Below are 15,715 nucleotides of genomic sequence, written 5' to 3' on the forward strand. Positions count from 1 at the left end.
ATCACTAAGACTATATTTCAGCTGGAGAAATTGAAATTTATACAGATGGAACAGGGTTTGTGGAGAGCATCAGCTGTGCCTTTGTTGTATTTTTTCATGGTATTGAAATTGATTATAAAACCTTTACTCTAAAACCAAGAAATTCAGTTTATGAAGCAGAATTGTTGGCAATTAAAATGGCTATATCCTGGATTAAGAAATTATCCATGAAGTATTACATTAATTTATACTCAGATGCCTTATCTGCTCTTATGGTGCTGCTCTCCCACCCTTTTCAAAAGAATAATATTGTTAATGAAATTAAGCAGATATATTTATAACTACAAAAGAAATATATCTTGAATTTACATTGGATCAAAGCACATTGATTACATTGGATTGATTGGTATCGAGATATAACAAAGCAGAAAATCATATTGAAAACAGAAATAACTGAAGTAAACTTATAAATTTAAGATGAATCTTGATAATTTTAAGAAGATTTGAATAATTATAAATATATGAAAGTAAATCTTATAAAGATTTAAAACTTTGGAATAAAAAAGATACAGAAATGAAAACAATACCTCTATATACTAATTTCACCCAGAGTATATGGAATGTATATACCTGCTTTATGTTTCTTGATTTAAAATTTTTTTTTTTTTTTTTTTTTTTTTTTTTTAAGATAACCTTCCTTTCTTTCTTCTGAGCTTTTATGTTCGTTTTGTGTGATTGTATGATCTGAACTTATTACCAGATGTTTATTAAGTTTGTTACATTCCATTATGTAACCATTTATTTTGTCATGTTTTTTGGATTGGCCTGTCCCCTCATAATCATATAGCAGGTGGTGCTGAGAACTAACTAACCTTAAAATTTATACAAGAGTAATACATTTCATTTTAGTGTTCATATGGTTTTGTTTATAGCAAAGCACTGGAGGGCTATCTGACTAAGGAAAGGGATGCCTTTGTGGAGGACTTTGAAAGGGAAATTGGCTCAAACAAATGTGATAGATGGGGGGGGAACTATGAAAATGCCCATCCGCGGATTGAAATCTTGGACCAATCTACCACTGATCAGGAACTTTATCGTTCAGCAGATAAACATTCATATGGTTGAAAATGAATTTAACCATTGATACAGTTTAAATAACAAAAGATTGAACTTTGGAAAAAGAGGATTTAATACTGAAGCTTACAGACCATGAATACAGCAAAGTAAGAAAACTTATCTTGCACATTAAAAATAAATTTTAATTCGATAAAAAACATGTTACTTATTGAATTCAATTGCTTTTGAAAGTTATTTTATCCTACTTTGCTTATTAGTATTCAAAAGAAATTTGTAAAACATAATTAAAGTTCATTTATAAATCAAATTTCACAGGAAAATATTTCTGGATTTTTATGGGCTCAACAAAACAGTCGAGATGAAAACATCAAATGCTTTAATAACATAAAAGTGCAGAGCAGGGAAACAGCTAATTTTTTTTATAAAATACTTTTCCTCTTTTAAAGTGCACCTTTTAATCATCCCAAGAAAGCACACAGTTTCTTCCAAAAGGTCACAGGAGAACAAATTATTTCATATTTCAAAAATTTCACAAAATGGTATTAGTTCCACCGGATATGGGAATATAGTCTGATTTTGACATATCAAGAAAGGAAAGTACAAGAAAATAATCTTGAAGCCATTTGAAAAAGGATCAGTTTATCAAAAATTTTGAGTTCAAGTAATTACTGACTGAAGTCTTTTTTCTCTCTGGGAGCATTAGAAAAAGTTGAGATTTATTTAATCAAAACTCTCCTGCTGACAAATATTTTCATATTATTTTGAAAAACTCTAAACTACAAAAATGTGTATCAGATCAGTATTTGAGTCAATAAAGCTAGTAAATCAATTTTGGTATAAACATATTACCCATTTAATGGCAAAGGGTGAAGAACATATGTTTTGCGTAAATAAACTAAGCATTTTCCAGAATGTCTTCAGAATAATTACAAAGAACGTTTTTTCTTTTGTGTCACTGTCATTAGATATTAAAAGATATATAAAATCAAACAAAAATCAACCTTTCATTGGAGTTAGTTTTATAAAAAATCTCTTTGGACTTCAAAGGAGATAAGAATACTGAGCATTTGTCGAAATAAGTAGTATGCATAACAGCTTATATTCGATAGGTGAAAAACAGTTTTATTTGATTGATAGAACATTAAAGATTTAATGATTTATTTTCGTTTATCAAAACTCTTAAACGTTCTTCCTTTCCAAAAAAATCTGAGTACTCAAGCAAAAACTGAAACCTCAGAAAAATTTAATTAGATAAATAAATTAATAAAAAATATATATTCAGTAAGCATCATTCATCCATTCCCTTTCATGTAGGCAAAGAAACATCCATATCTAGCAATAATATGTGAAAAATACAATATGCGAAAATTATAGTATTTACTGCAGTTCTGAACATTTTAGAATGGATCTTTATCTAATTCACATGGACATTATTTTATCTCTTGAGTTTTCATTAAGGTAAAAGTAAGATTAACAACAATAATCAAGCTTGTATGTTTTTGATTGCTATTATTTTATTTACACATTTACTACAATAACAATAATGTATATTCTGATTATCTCTACATATAATAAAAGGAAGACTCTGTGTGTGTGTGTGTGTCTTTCATTCATGCTGCACATATGCTAATAGTCCCAGGGCTATGAAATTTGGTACATAGGTGCATCTACACAAGAGGAGGCACTGCACCTCGAAGCGATTTTTTTCAAAATGCAAATGAGGTTTTTTTTAAATTTCATGTTTTCTGATGAAATCACATCAAATCAATAATTATCTCTCATCATGATCACTGTTGCCATTGTTGCTGATATTGGTATTGTTGCCCCTTAGAAAAATGAAGGCGATAATTCTTTGCAGTTTTTAAATTTAATGTTTGTCTTGGATACTGGATGTTTGTCGAGAGTAGGCAATGGGAAGCATGGAGGTAAGAAAGGAAGGAGGGGCCAAACCCGCATTATGAGTAAAGCATTGCTCCGATGCTTCGGTCTCCAAATGGGCTATTTTTTGTTTACATTCAGAAGCTTCTAAATGCTGCAATCCTCATCAAAATTAATATATATATACACACAGATATGTAAATAAGTTAACTTTTCCTTGATTTAAAACCACACATTCGTGTAAAATTATATACAGTTTCACACAAATGTGTGGAACACAAGACATATACTGTGATAGTTACTGGCAAGAAATCTAATTATTAACTGTATCTAAATTTATAATGATTATAAATATTATTTAAATATATAATAACCTTAACACTGAATTGTAAACAAATTGAAATGCTGTTGAAAAATACATTTATAAAACTATTTAAGCAAGAATTGTTCATACGGGAAAGCAATCTGTTAAAAGGTATTGTAAAGCAAGGAAGAGTTTTAGTTGGTGTATTTAATTATGGCAAAGCACACTAGGGCTATCTGCCTAAGGGGAGGGATGCCTTTGTGGAGGACTTTTTAAGGGAAACTGGCTCGTATACATGTTACACATGGGGAAAACCACGAAAACACCCATGCAGCCAGCCCGTTCGTGGGATTCGAACCTCGGACCGAACTACCAGTGTTCAGCGACTTTACCGCTCGGCCGCTGGTGGGCAGAAAGAGTTTTAGAATATATATTACTGAAATCAAGAGTAAAAAATATGATAAGTATAATTAAAAGAATTATTTCCTTACATTGTATAATAACTCAGTTACGAGTTTTAAATAATATTTTTAAAAAATCATTTTATTCCCTTTCAGAAATATTCAGAGAAAGTTAAGTACATGGAAATGAGCACCAATATGTAACGTATTTCCCTATTAAAATAAAAGGCGCTTTAATTTGAAATGGATCAAATAGAGCATTAATTATAAATTGGCTTAGATTTTTCAATTTAAAAGATACCTCAGAAGCTAAAACATCATGTCATATATGAGAAAGTATTTTAGGAAGAAGCCCTATAAATTTAATATTAATAATACAATAAACTTTGATCTTAATTTTTGCAATTCTTCACCGAATAAAATCGAATGACCTTAAATTTTTTTTTTCCCTAACACAATTAACGAAAACTTGTGAAAATATTTCATTAAAATTAAACTGTTCTGTGAAAAGTATAGCATTAAATCACTAAATATCGCACTTTTTTTATTTCTTTAATTTACATTTCTAGAGTTTATGGGAAAAATATTTTAATAATTGCTTTATTTTCGGAATTTTTTTACGATGCTGGTTTGTTTCGTCATCGCCAAAACAACGGATCTGTTGGAGAAATTAGCGCACAGCTTTCTGCAATCTAGAAGTTGTTTTTTAAACAGAGAAATGCCGAGCAGCCAAACTGTTAGAATTTTCAGCAAACAATCGTGTATAATTTCATATTTGCTGTAAAGAATTTCTCTTCTCATTAATCTTTCAGACAAAAAAAAAAAAAAAAAAAAAAAGACAGAAAATAAGACCAGCACAGGTACCACAGATCATATAAAAGGAAACAAATGAATGGAATAAACGTGCTAGCTTCAGATAGGGTTAACAGAATGGCATTTTAGTTTACAGAGATTGGATTGGAAAAGTGATATATTCAAAGTGATATTTTTCACTTTCATACATGCACACAATATAGATAAATTAATCAAATGAAATGAAAATAAATAATTGACATTTTCAAATTTATCATCAACATGTTACAGCTATCCCCTTTATCAGAAAGCAGCCTGTTTTTGACATAATAAAACAAATAGAATAGTGATAAATATTTTTGACATAAAAAATCAGACTCAAATTCTTCATTTATTATCACGATCATGCATTCCATATTGATAAATATCATGTAGGCTTTTATCAGGGTGGGTATTTGTTGCTTGGGCTATTATCACAGTGGAGACTTCTTATGGGATTTTGTTTATGTGGAGACTTCTTATGGGATGGTTTCTATTAAGTGGGCTCTTATTTGCTAGGATCATGCTTTCAGCCCTAGGGGCAGGGAGAAGTGCTACACATCTGCAAAACCATACAATCTCAATAAGTGCCAAATACTGCAGCCCAGTGCCTCTCCTAAATTCTAAAAATTTTCCCGCCCCTGAATTTTGTCACTCAGTGTAGTGGCATCGGCAATGTTGAGGAAATGCTGCATTTTTCTATATGACATAAACGATAAGTGAAGCTGCTATGTTGCCATGTGTCAAGAAGAAGAAAGATTTGTCAATATCCCTTCTTATGATGCATGTTAAGAGTGAAGATGTTGGACAGAACCATCTAATGACAAATTAAAGCATTCACACTATTTACATCGCCTCGGAAAACAATAAAAGTGTATTTTAATAAAGGTTAATTTAAATTTTCTCCATTATTCCCTTAAAATTATTTTGTATACGTAAATTTTCTCACAGAATAAAATCATGTAAAAGAATTACTACAACTGTAAAAAGAGTGCTATCAACAGCTGGACATAAATCAATGACTTCTCATCTACAGTGCTACATTCTACCAACCATTCTACTAGGAATCACAAAAAATGCAGAATAGAATTTATTAGATTATTTATTTTAGGCAAAGCATATGTGTGCTATTTTCTTAAACTCCATCTCATTTCTGCCCAACAGTATCCTGAGGGATGGATGTCAAGAGCTTTTGCTCTCTTCTCTCAACCACCAACTCACACCTTCTTTCAACCAAGATAACTTTCGGTTTGACAGATTTTAAATGCATACTTTCCACAAAGACACTAGTCACAAATAACCATGGATTACCTAGGATTCAAACTCACATTTAATAGCACTGGAAATTGTTAGGCTGCAACAACCACCATACTGTTTGCAGAGGCACAAATGCATGACTTTTAAACAAAATAAACGTTACTCAGAACTAGAGCCTTGATTATCTTTTCTTCTGCAGACAGGTGCATTATTAATTTTTCAAATATATTTATTCCTATCAGTATCCACTATAAGTCTACAGAATTTGGGCAAACCGGGAAGTCTGAAATCCTAGTTCCATTTATCAAGTATAAACGTGAAGACACTCCAAGGAAGTAGTTCATGATGCAAGTTGCACATCAGAAATACCCAAGAAGCTATTTCTTGGTAATACTGAAAATGAAGCTTATAATGAAATTAATTATGTTAAACGATTTTATGTTCTTACTTTACCCATGGAAAAAAAAAAGCAATAAAAAATTTTACAAAATGTGGAAGTAAATGTTAAGATTTACTTCCACATTTTGTAAAATTAAAATGTTTAAGCAAAATCTAAAAATTACAAATACACAAGATAACACATTAATGTAAGCAATATAAACTAACATTAATAATTTTAAGTTTTGGAATTGAAACTAAATCGATCGCCAATTAAGAAATCAAACACAAACCTTTGCTTCCGAATCCAAATTGGCAGGATCAGCAGGAATATCAATTTCTACTGTGCGTGTTTCTACAGCTATAACACCTACAGGTATACCTCCTAGACGTGCTCGTCCACATATTACAGTTTGCGCCCATGGCTGCATAATTTCCATGAAAGATCCATAATCAAAGAAGCCATCTTCCCAGAAACCTGCAAGGTCTGTAAATATTTTTCATGTGAAAAGCACAGTGTAAAGATTTTAAACATGTAAACACTATTAATGTTTGAACTACAGCCCCCTTCACTCCCAAGGCCTAGTTATAGGTACTCCTAAATCTTTTAAGATGGATTCACACTAAGACAGAGAGCTGAAAAGCAATGCTAGAGCACAAGAAAGCATTCATACGAGACGTACGAGAATTTATAGATTACACATTTTTACATTGAACTTATAGTGAAGCAAAAAATTTTGCTTTAAAAACTTTTTAGTTGAACCAACTGAATAGCAGCTCTTGAACAAGTTTCCCCATTTGATTCCACTGCAGTAATTCTGAATATGATTGCTCTTCATTTCTTTAGTGACGGTATTAAGCATATTTTTTTTTATTGAAATGGATATAATTACTAGAAAATACAAACTTATTTCACTTTGCATATTACAAATCACAGAATGCAGTAGTTTAAAGTAATTTCTATGTGGGCAATTTAATCAAAGGACAAGGATTGAATGAACTAAATAATTTTTAATTATTTTTATATGATGGCCTATAAATCTGAAGGATTACTGCCAACTTCCTTTAATTAATGAGTTGGCCCCAAGTCCTGACTATTCCAGGCAAAATTCTGCATGGAAAATAAAAATGTTTTGGCAATGTGTCTTATGTTATTCGAGAGAGAAATTTGTGCTCTACAAAATAGTGTGCTTCATTTTTTTATGCTGATACACTTTTTGTTCTTTTCATGTCATTATTTGCTTTTTGTGTTTAATTGAGATGCCAAAGTCACAGAAGCTGCTCAAGAGATATGCAAAGTGTATGGCGAAGAAGCAATGCTTCTTAGGAAGGCTAAAAATTGCTTTAAGCTATTCAGAGATGGTTATTTCTACTGTCAAGGCATTGAACAGTTTGTTGAAAGTTGGGAAAAAGTTATTACATTATTGATTTGTTGTTCATTTCTTGTTTATTTTTGTTGAAACCTAATCTTAAATGTAATGAAGCCTGACTTTTACCTGACTATATGTATCTGCATTTTGCCAACTTTGGCTAAGATTCAAATTCTGCAAGTAAAAATGGCAGCTACAGAAAGCTATCAAGAAAGTAAATGAAGTAAATATTAAGAGATTAAAATTAAATAAATATAAATTTTGAATAAATAATAATAAAAATTATAAATGTATCAAATATAGATGAAATAATTATGGAACTTTTCAAGGTTTCAATAACTATTTATCAACAACAAAGTTTTCATCCCCATAATAAGGGTGAGAAAACAACAGAATGATACAATTAGCTATAGCTGCAGAAATCAGAGAAACATGGCATTAGAATTTTTAGCATAATTCAGCAATTCCAATATCCCTTTTTTTTTTTTTTTAATCTATAATCAGTTTATTAAAACTTGAAATGACAGTTTTGTGGAATAATTTTTAGGACTACCATTACTGAAGCTATTATGAATTAGATTTCATGAAGTTTACACACGTTTCAATAACTGAACACTATTATACTGTAAAGAAAGAATTTTTTCAAGTGAAAAAAAATTAATATATTACCTATTTTACAAATTAATCTTAAAAATTAGCTTTTGAAACAGTACATGCTTCTTGTAGGCATTAAACACAAAGCTGTTTGGCTTGGGAATAATGTGCCTGCAGAACAAAATATTCTTAAAAGATAAGATTTATATTATTTTTAACTGAATAACATACAAAACACACATGCTAGGGCTTCCTGCCTAAACAAGACGGACTGCCTTCATGGAAACTTTCTAAAGGAAACTAGCTTCACACCACATGAGAAAGTCATAAAAACACCAATGCAACCAGCCCATTTGCTGAGATTTGAACTTGGGTTAAATCATCACTATTCAGTTGCCTCATTTATTTGGCCACAAGTGGTTATAATACGATATGTTTCAGGTATTTGATAGTACAGCAGACCACATACAGATAAAAAATATGAGTGTGCAGTTCCCTTACATGTTGCAGTCTTCTAGCTGTTAAGAGGTGAGAAATGACATACTCTGACATTGCCGAAACAATAACTTATTCAGTGATACTTCAACTTGAGATCACAACAGCCTAACTTCCTGACCAGTGTCAGGGAATTTTAGCAATCTGCACTCTGTCTCTCATCATCAAAGGCCTCTCAATTTTAGGAAGTTGACTGAGGATGATTCTGCAGCTCACCTGATATCATCTTTAACTGTAATGAAGCAAAGAACATAAAACACAACCAAAAACTAAAAAAGGCATGACTAATCTAATCTGCAAAATTATCCAGACACAGTAAGTACATGGATCACTCAAGCTCTTGACTATAGAGATTCTTGCTGCTAAAAAAGATCCTCATAGAAGAGGAAAATAACTGTACTTAATTGCTTCTATGCATTTAATACTGATAATCAATTTTATTGTATGTCAGTAGTGCTTTTCATAGATGCACACACAGCATGGTTTTAAGTGGTACTTATCAAAATTTAACTTGCATATGTTTATTTTACATTAATGGAAATAGTAGCAGCAATTATAAGACAAATATAAGTAGGCATTTCAGTGTTTTCATGTGTATACATACACAATATGCATGTATACACAATGCTTCAAATAAGAATGGTAGCAGATGACTAGTTACTTAAAAAAACGTAAGACCAAAAGAAAGATAATTGTGAAAACATACAAACTATAATACTAACTTAAGATTAATAATTTGTAAACACACAGGATATCAAACAAGTGACAGTAAAGAACCAACTGGCTGCACAAGAACATTACTAGAAGGGATTCAAAAAGAAAAACGTAGCTGAAGTAAAAATCATACATGAAAAATTTCAGTTTTTAAAAATATCCGATATATAGCACAAGTACTAACTAAGTATATCAATTCTATTTTATGGATTACAACTTGCCTATAATGTTATGTGATAAACTATAAACAAAATCTTGCTTTTATATGTAAATTACAAAATGATCTCTGTTTCTCTTTTCACTTTTCTGGCTGCACTGTACAAATAAAGATAACACAAAACTAAAACAATATACACATGGAAAATTATCTATAATTCAATTATATACTCGAATGGTGGCAATTAAATAGTTGAACACTCAAATCTGGGATTTAAATTATAAAAGATTTAATTTTTGAAACGTCCCAACATGCCAATCAGTTTCTTCTTTCTATATGGTGAAAATAGTTTATTTTATGAATGTTGTCTAAAAACTTAAAATTACTTTGCAGGATATGGTACCCATGTTACAAACCTGCTAAAATAATAATAGAGCAGAAATAAATCAAAGACCTAAACTGTACTTTGTACTGTACTCTGAGTTAAAAATAAAATGATCAAATAACCTTTAAATTGCACTTACTTGGACTTTCCCTTCCAGCTAATAAGTACCTTGGATCATATGGAAGTCTTGTAGGGATAAAAATTACATCTCTGTCTACAGGATCTAGTGGTTCCATTATAGGCAGTTCTGCACCTCGACACTATGATACAAACATAATAAGATAAAAAAATGCATATATTTTAAAATAAAAAGAAATTAGACACCAATAGTGACATACTTTTGGCATATAAGAAAGCCACTTCAGCATTATGTAGATTCCTTCAAGATCATCTGGTGCAGTAACATGAGAAACCCCATTATTGTGCATGATTTGAACACCTCCAAGTTGGTTATTGGATGTATATACTTCCCGACCAAGAAGCTTTCAAAAGAATTAAAAAAATTTTCAATCATATACATTCAGTCCCCCCCCCCGAAAAAAGCACTTTTTACAACATTATTAATGGAAAATACCTTGTTTAATGCACCAGCTCCAGTCAGTATGATATGAGAATTTTCAATCTGAATAACTCTTTGGCCAAGTCTCACAAGGTATGCTCCAATTCCTATTGCTCGGCATGTCACCTATATAAATACGACTCCAATTAGAACAGCAATTCAATGGCTTATTCAATATGATTTCTATACCCACTGAAAATCCATTTAATCATTTCTCCTTACACATAAGGTCAAAGTAAAAAGTAAGTTTCTGATAGGTCAGAGTAAAAAGTTTCATTTATTGAATTGCTTTTTAATTTTTATTTGACAATAAAGCCTGCAACATTATGCTAAAAATATAATTATACATAGCACTGGCCATTTTATATGAACAATTACATGTTTAACATAGGAAAAATGATTTCCTCTTCTTAAGTATATAATTTATGTTAAACATGTGATGAAAATTTCTTTCAAAAGCTATTGTTAAGTTCATTGTTACAATTTATATTTAGATAAGATAGTAAAGTAGATAAACATGTAATGAAAATTTCTTTCAAAACTACTGTTAGCTTCATTGTTATAAATTATATTTACTACAGATATGACAATGACGTAGAAAACAATTGGAAGTCTAGAAGTAAAATCTAAAATAACTGGAAGAATTTTTATATAGTGCAATAAAAAATTACCATGCTTATGGTGATGATATCTTTATAAGCCTGAGAAGATTCACCAGCAATCATTCCAGCACACCTTAAGTTCTTCACACCTAGTCCTTCATCCTTACCTGTAAACAAGATTCACAAAATAAATGTTTTAGATTTTATCATTTAAATAATACTTATATTAATAAATTGTAGCTTATTTTCAAACAGAAGCAAAAGTGTAAACATCTGGGATATTTAGCCATGAAAATTGGTTAGTCGCATAACATTCTCTTATACCATCATACTTATTCTTTCCAAAACTGCTGTACTACACAGAATTGAGTACATTACAGGTAAAATACTTTGAAACCTTAGCCATGAAACTAGCTTAAATATCAGGTAAATTAGACAAGAAATTGCCTTTCTGATACTGATTGTAGTTTTCAGCAAGGCCTAAATGAAAACATCTCATTAAATCCATATCTAAACACCTATTTTAAGAAAATCAAAAACATATACACCACACTTTAACTCGAGTAAAGATTAAAATCTTATATTAATGCATGTCACTGACTTCTTTTGTCATGCTTGAAATTCATAGTTAATTAGATGAGGAAATATTTAATAACCATACTGATTTAAAATCTACAGTATGTATGTTATACATATAAATCTTAAAATGTTAATTGGAGTTTGGATGATAACATGCTGAATATGTGAAATTACAGAAGGTTCATCTGCCTATTTTATTTGTACATTCATCTCATAGTGGTGTCAAAATAGAAGCTGTAATTTGGCAAGACTGGTTGGGATGAAGAATAATTCTGCATAGTCTTCAAATGGAGATAATGGCAAGCAACTTCCAGTATATATGTCTAATAATAAAGATGCACAGTGCATATATATATGTCTAGAATTTTGGAATCTGTCGATTTTGCTTGGTGTTAATGTACGAGGAAATCTCTCAGCTCTCCATACACATTTGCAGTTATCAAAACGAATGATATTCTGAAAACTTGGTGGCTTGAATGCCAGGAGATATGGCTTGTAATCCTTCAGTTATAAAGTTCAGGTGAATCAGTTTGCATCCTCTAGAAATTAAGGTACAAGTTTGCTCAGTGAAAATCAGTTTACCACAATTGAACAAGTCACACATTATCAGCCATCAAATTTACGATTTCTTTGGAGACACTGGTTTATTAGACTGGGCTAACAGAAAGCCAAATGACTAGATTTGAAAGTAACAGAATGATATGTGTTCAAAGAGGTAATATCAATATTGCGCATTAAAACAGACAGGATCCTGCTATTCTGTCCGAAACACTTGAAAGCAGCTTGTTGATCCAAATTTTCTGCTCATGGAAAAATATTTCTTATCCTCACACTAATCAGATCTTCAGATGCCAGTACTGAATGAAGGAAAGCTAAGCTTAGATTGGAGCCAGTCAGCAGGTCTTCGGACATAAATCCAGCAGAAGATGCTTGGCATTACTACCTACAGCTCTTGATGAGTTAAGAATGGTACTTACTTTAAAATTAAATGTCTTTCTGTCCCTAACATTTATGCATCTCAAGAGAAATTTTCCTCCCATCATCAAAATTATTTTCCCACTGGATTGCCTTCACCACCAGTTATGCTGCTGAGGAATTTTTTCTAAATAAAGCTGCAGCATACCATTCACAGATGGTTTGCATTCCATAAACAGAGAACAGCCCTTCTCCATTCATGATGCTTTGATTTTTTGTCTCAAGAGGGGAAAAAATTCATCACAAATTTGTGCTGTGTATACAATTTTGTATACTTCGATAATAACATCAGCCCTTCCACCATGCAAGATTTAAAAAATGCAATAACATATAGCACAAAAATGTATAACATTTCCTACATGAATCAACACAATGAAAGTCATACATGAATGATTTTTTGAAAAATAAGTTATATCAGAACTAAGTTAATAAATAAGAAACACAAGTTAAAAATAAATCAATGTTATACAGGGTTCACAGCCACATTTCAGTTTAAAAAATAAGCACCTATAAGCACTTTTCAAGCACATTTTAAGAAAAAAATAAGCACCCGTTTAATTACATTATACACAACTGTATAACCTTAAAAATTAGACTCGTAATTTAAAATATGAGAAATGCAGTATTTATTAAGAGAGAATAAGCATTACCTCAACCATGGAAAATAATTACTTTTTTTTAATTTTAAATAACAGTCCAATTTACAGAACTAGTTTACAATGAGAGAAAAAAAACTATGCAGAACTAAACTATATTACAAGATTTAATGATGAAATTTCAGTTCAAAATAGAGGAAATAAATAATAATAAGGCATATTTATTCTATTCGCTTGGAACTTAATAATAAATACAATTTATTTTTCCACTCTTATTGATATTTAACTAATTTAAATCTAAATTCTGAACATTTTCTAAATTTTCATCGTATATCAGTTTTCCCTTAACAGATATTGCAAGCAAAGTAATTTAAATAAAAAAGAGGAACATTTCTGAAATCAGAAGACAGAAATTTGCTTCCTGCAGTCATCCTTTAACAGTAAAAGCTTACATACCCGCACACTCGAAAATTGGCGAATATTCGGACAGCGGTAAAAAGAGGAGCGGAGGGCGATAGATTGTAGCCGTTCTTTAGATTTTTCCGCTAAATAAATGCTTTTGACATTTCAATATAACAGAAAAATATTCTGCTCTGCAAGCCCAGGAAAACTCTTTTAAGTGTTCATAAACAAATCTGGGACCGAACATCAAAATTAATTATCTCTGCAAAATATCGCAAACGTTATTGCGCAATACGTGCGCCGTAATTCTTCCCTACATGATATTACGCAATCGGATTCAACAGCTGCCGGTATTGGGAGAAACAATCTGGGGTGTTTTTCATTCTGATTTTCAACAAACTGTGCTAAATTTCCGGAATAGAATCATTCTTCACTTGGGTTGGTAGACCGCAGAACTTTTAGTCCTATTCAATCCAGATCGGAAAGTAATAAATAAATAAATTAAAAAAAAAAAGTCCATTGCTTGTTTTGCAGCGAACTATAACAGTTTCAATATTCGAGATTTTGTGGAAAAGGGGAGAACCTCCCAACATTCGTACTGTATAATGTATTGGCCAAAGAAATGAAATTATTTTGACTATTAAATTACTTTCCCTTTATTTAAGCCATTCCGAATATTATTCCTTAGAAAGATAATCTGTGTTAAAACACAACCATTTTTGGAAGTTTACTATACTTCAGCAGTTACTGCAACTATGTTATTATAAACATCCATACATATGCTCATAATATAAGCATAACGATCATAATAAACACGGAACTGACCAAGCGGAACGAGAATGCAAATTATTAAGATCTTGATAGAAATTCAAACGTGTGTAGTATTTGGGTGAGAGGAAAAGAATGCCGAATATACCGGAATTTTCAACTGCTTTCGCAATTCTTTGACCAACAGAACGACGGGCACCTGTCTGTACTCTCCGTGCAGACCAAAGGTTATGTTAATGCAGAAAAAGGGGGAAAAGCTATTTCCGGGAGTATGATTCACCATCTGACATTCCATATTAGGAAGAAAAGTTGTTTATTTAGTTTTGGCTTTGGTACGGGGAAAAATTGCGCTTTCATTTAAAAAAAAAAAAAAAAAAAGCACTGAAAGCAAAAAATAAACACTAAAAACAAAAAAATAAGGGCTTTAAAGAAAAAGTAAGCACCTATAAGGGCCTTTATATTTTATTTTCAAATATAAGGACTTATAAGCACTTATAAGGACCGCTACGAACCCTGTTATACCCAGAAAATAAAATAATTTGTGGTATGCATTTCCACTAGTCATAATGTAAATTGTAACCTATTTTTATTCAACATATAAAGTCACTGTAGCCTGATCTGCTTGTAGTACAGATTCATTTAAATGCATTCTGCAGCTTTTTAGAACACATATTACACTGTGTTATTTTTAATGCTATTTTAATCAATTAAAATTATATCAATTGTAGATTAAAATCAAGCTTAATTTTAATCAACCTATAAAGAGAAGAAAGAAGGGTACAGATAATTTAAGTTCTACAGCACTAAATGCACATCTTTCATTATAAATAAATACTTTAAATTTCAGAAACAAACTACTGAAATTTAAGAATCAGCAAAATGTAGTAAAAATGGTGTGAATTAAGAAAAATAATGAAGAAAAAGAAAAACAGTAAAATTTTCAGAAAATTAAATCAATGCTCATAAGATATCAGAGCAGAAAAAAGAATCAAAGAATCAGTACATATATATGTATTAGTTACATAACTTCATAAATATATAAAGCTTAGATTTATTATCTGTCAGCTCTAGTAATTAGCTTTTTATTACAGGATAATTTTGAAATTAATGAAGTAAGTAATTAATTTTAAATGAATAATAACCAAGCTACAATGCATAGTGAATACAGATTAATATTTGACACAAATTTTTATGTTATGCAATACTATATCAATATCATCAGAAATAAAAGTTAAAAAGTTTTTTGAGGATAATTAAAAATGAGTCTTACCAATAACATCAGTAATTTTGTATCTAGATTCACCTTCATCTTCTATCAAAACAGCATGAATTGAATTCATAGCACTAACTTTCTTAAAATTTTCTGGTGTCAGATACACATATTTGTAACCCTGTAATAAATAAATATGAAAAC

The 15,715-nt window shown here is 30.8% G+C and overlaps 1 protein-coding gene across 2 annotated transcripts in view; it reads right to left on the reverse strand.

The window, feature by feature from the left end:
- The window catches only part of ACC (acetyl-CoA carboxylase), a 231,818-nt gene that overhangs the window by 47,264 nt on the left and 168,839 nt on the right, over nt 1-15,715 (reverse strand). Inside the window, exons 42-47 of one of the 2 annotated variants that reach the window (XM_085807436.1) lie at nt 15,572-15,692; nt 11,051-11,148; nt 10,395-10,505; nt 10,159-10,302; nt 9,960-10,080; nt 6,399-6,583 (exon numbers count right to left, since the gene is read on the reverse strand). In XM_085807436.1, coding sequence (XP_085663562.1) covers nt 6,399-6,583; nt 9,960-10,080; nt 10,159-10,302; nt 10,395-10,505; nt 11,051-11,148; nt 15,572-15,692 — 780 coding nt within the window. Of the gene's footprint in view, nt 1-6,398; nt 6,593-9,959; nt 10,081-10,158; nt 10,303-10,394; nt 10,506-11,050; nt 11,149-15,571; nt 15,693-15,715 lie in introns of both variants that reach the window. The other variant, XM_085807435.1, reaches the window with a different exon arrangement.

The sequence above is a fragment of the Stegodyphus dumicola genome, chromosome X1 (assembly GCF_044657685.1).
Source record: "Stegodyphus dumicola isolate Sdum_Otavi_A_Nest chromosome X1, ASM4465768v1".
Taxonomy (NCBI): Eukaryota; Metazoa; Arthropoda; class Arachnida; order Araneae; family Eresidae; genus Stegodyphus; species Stegodyphus dumicola.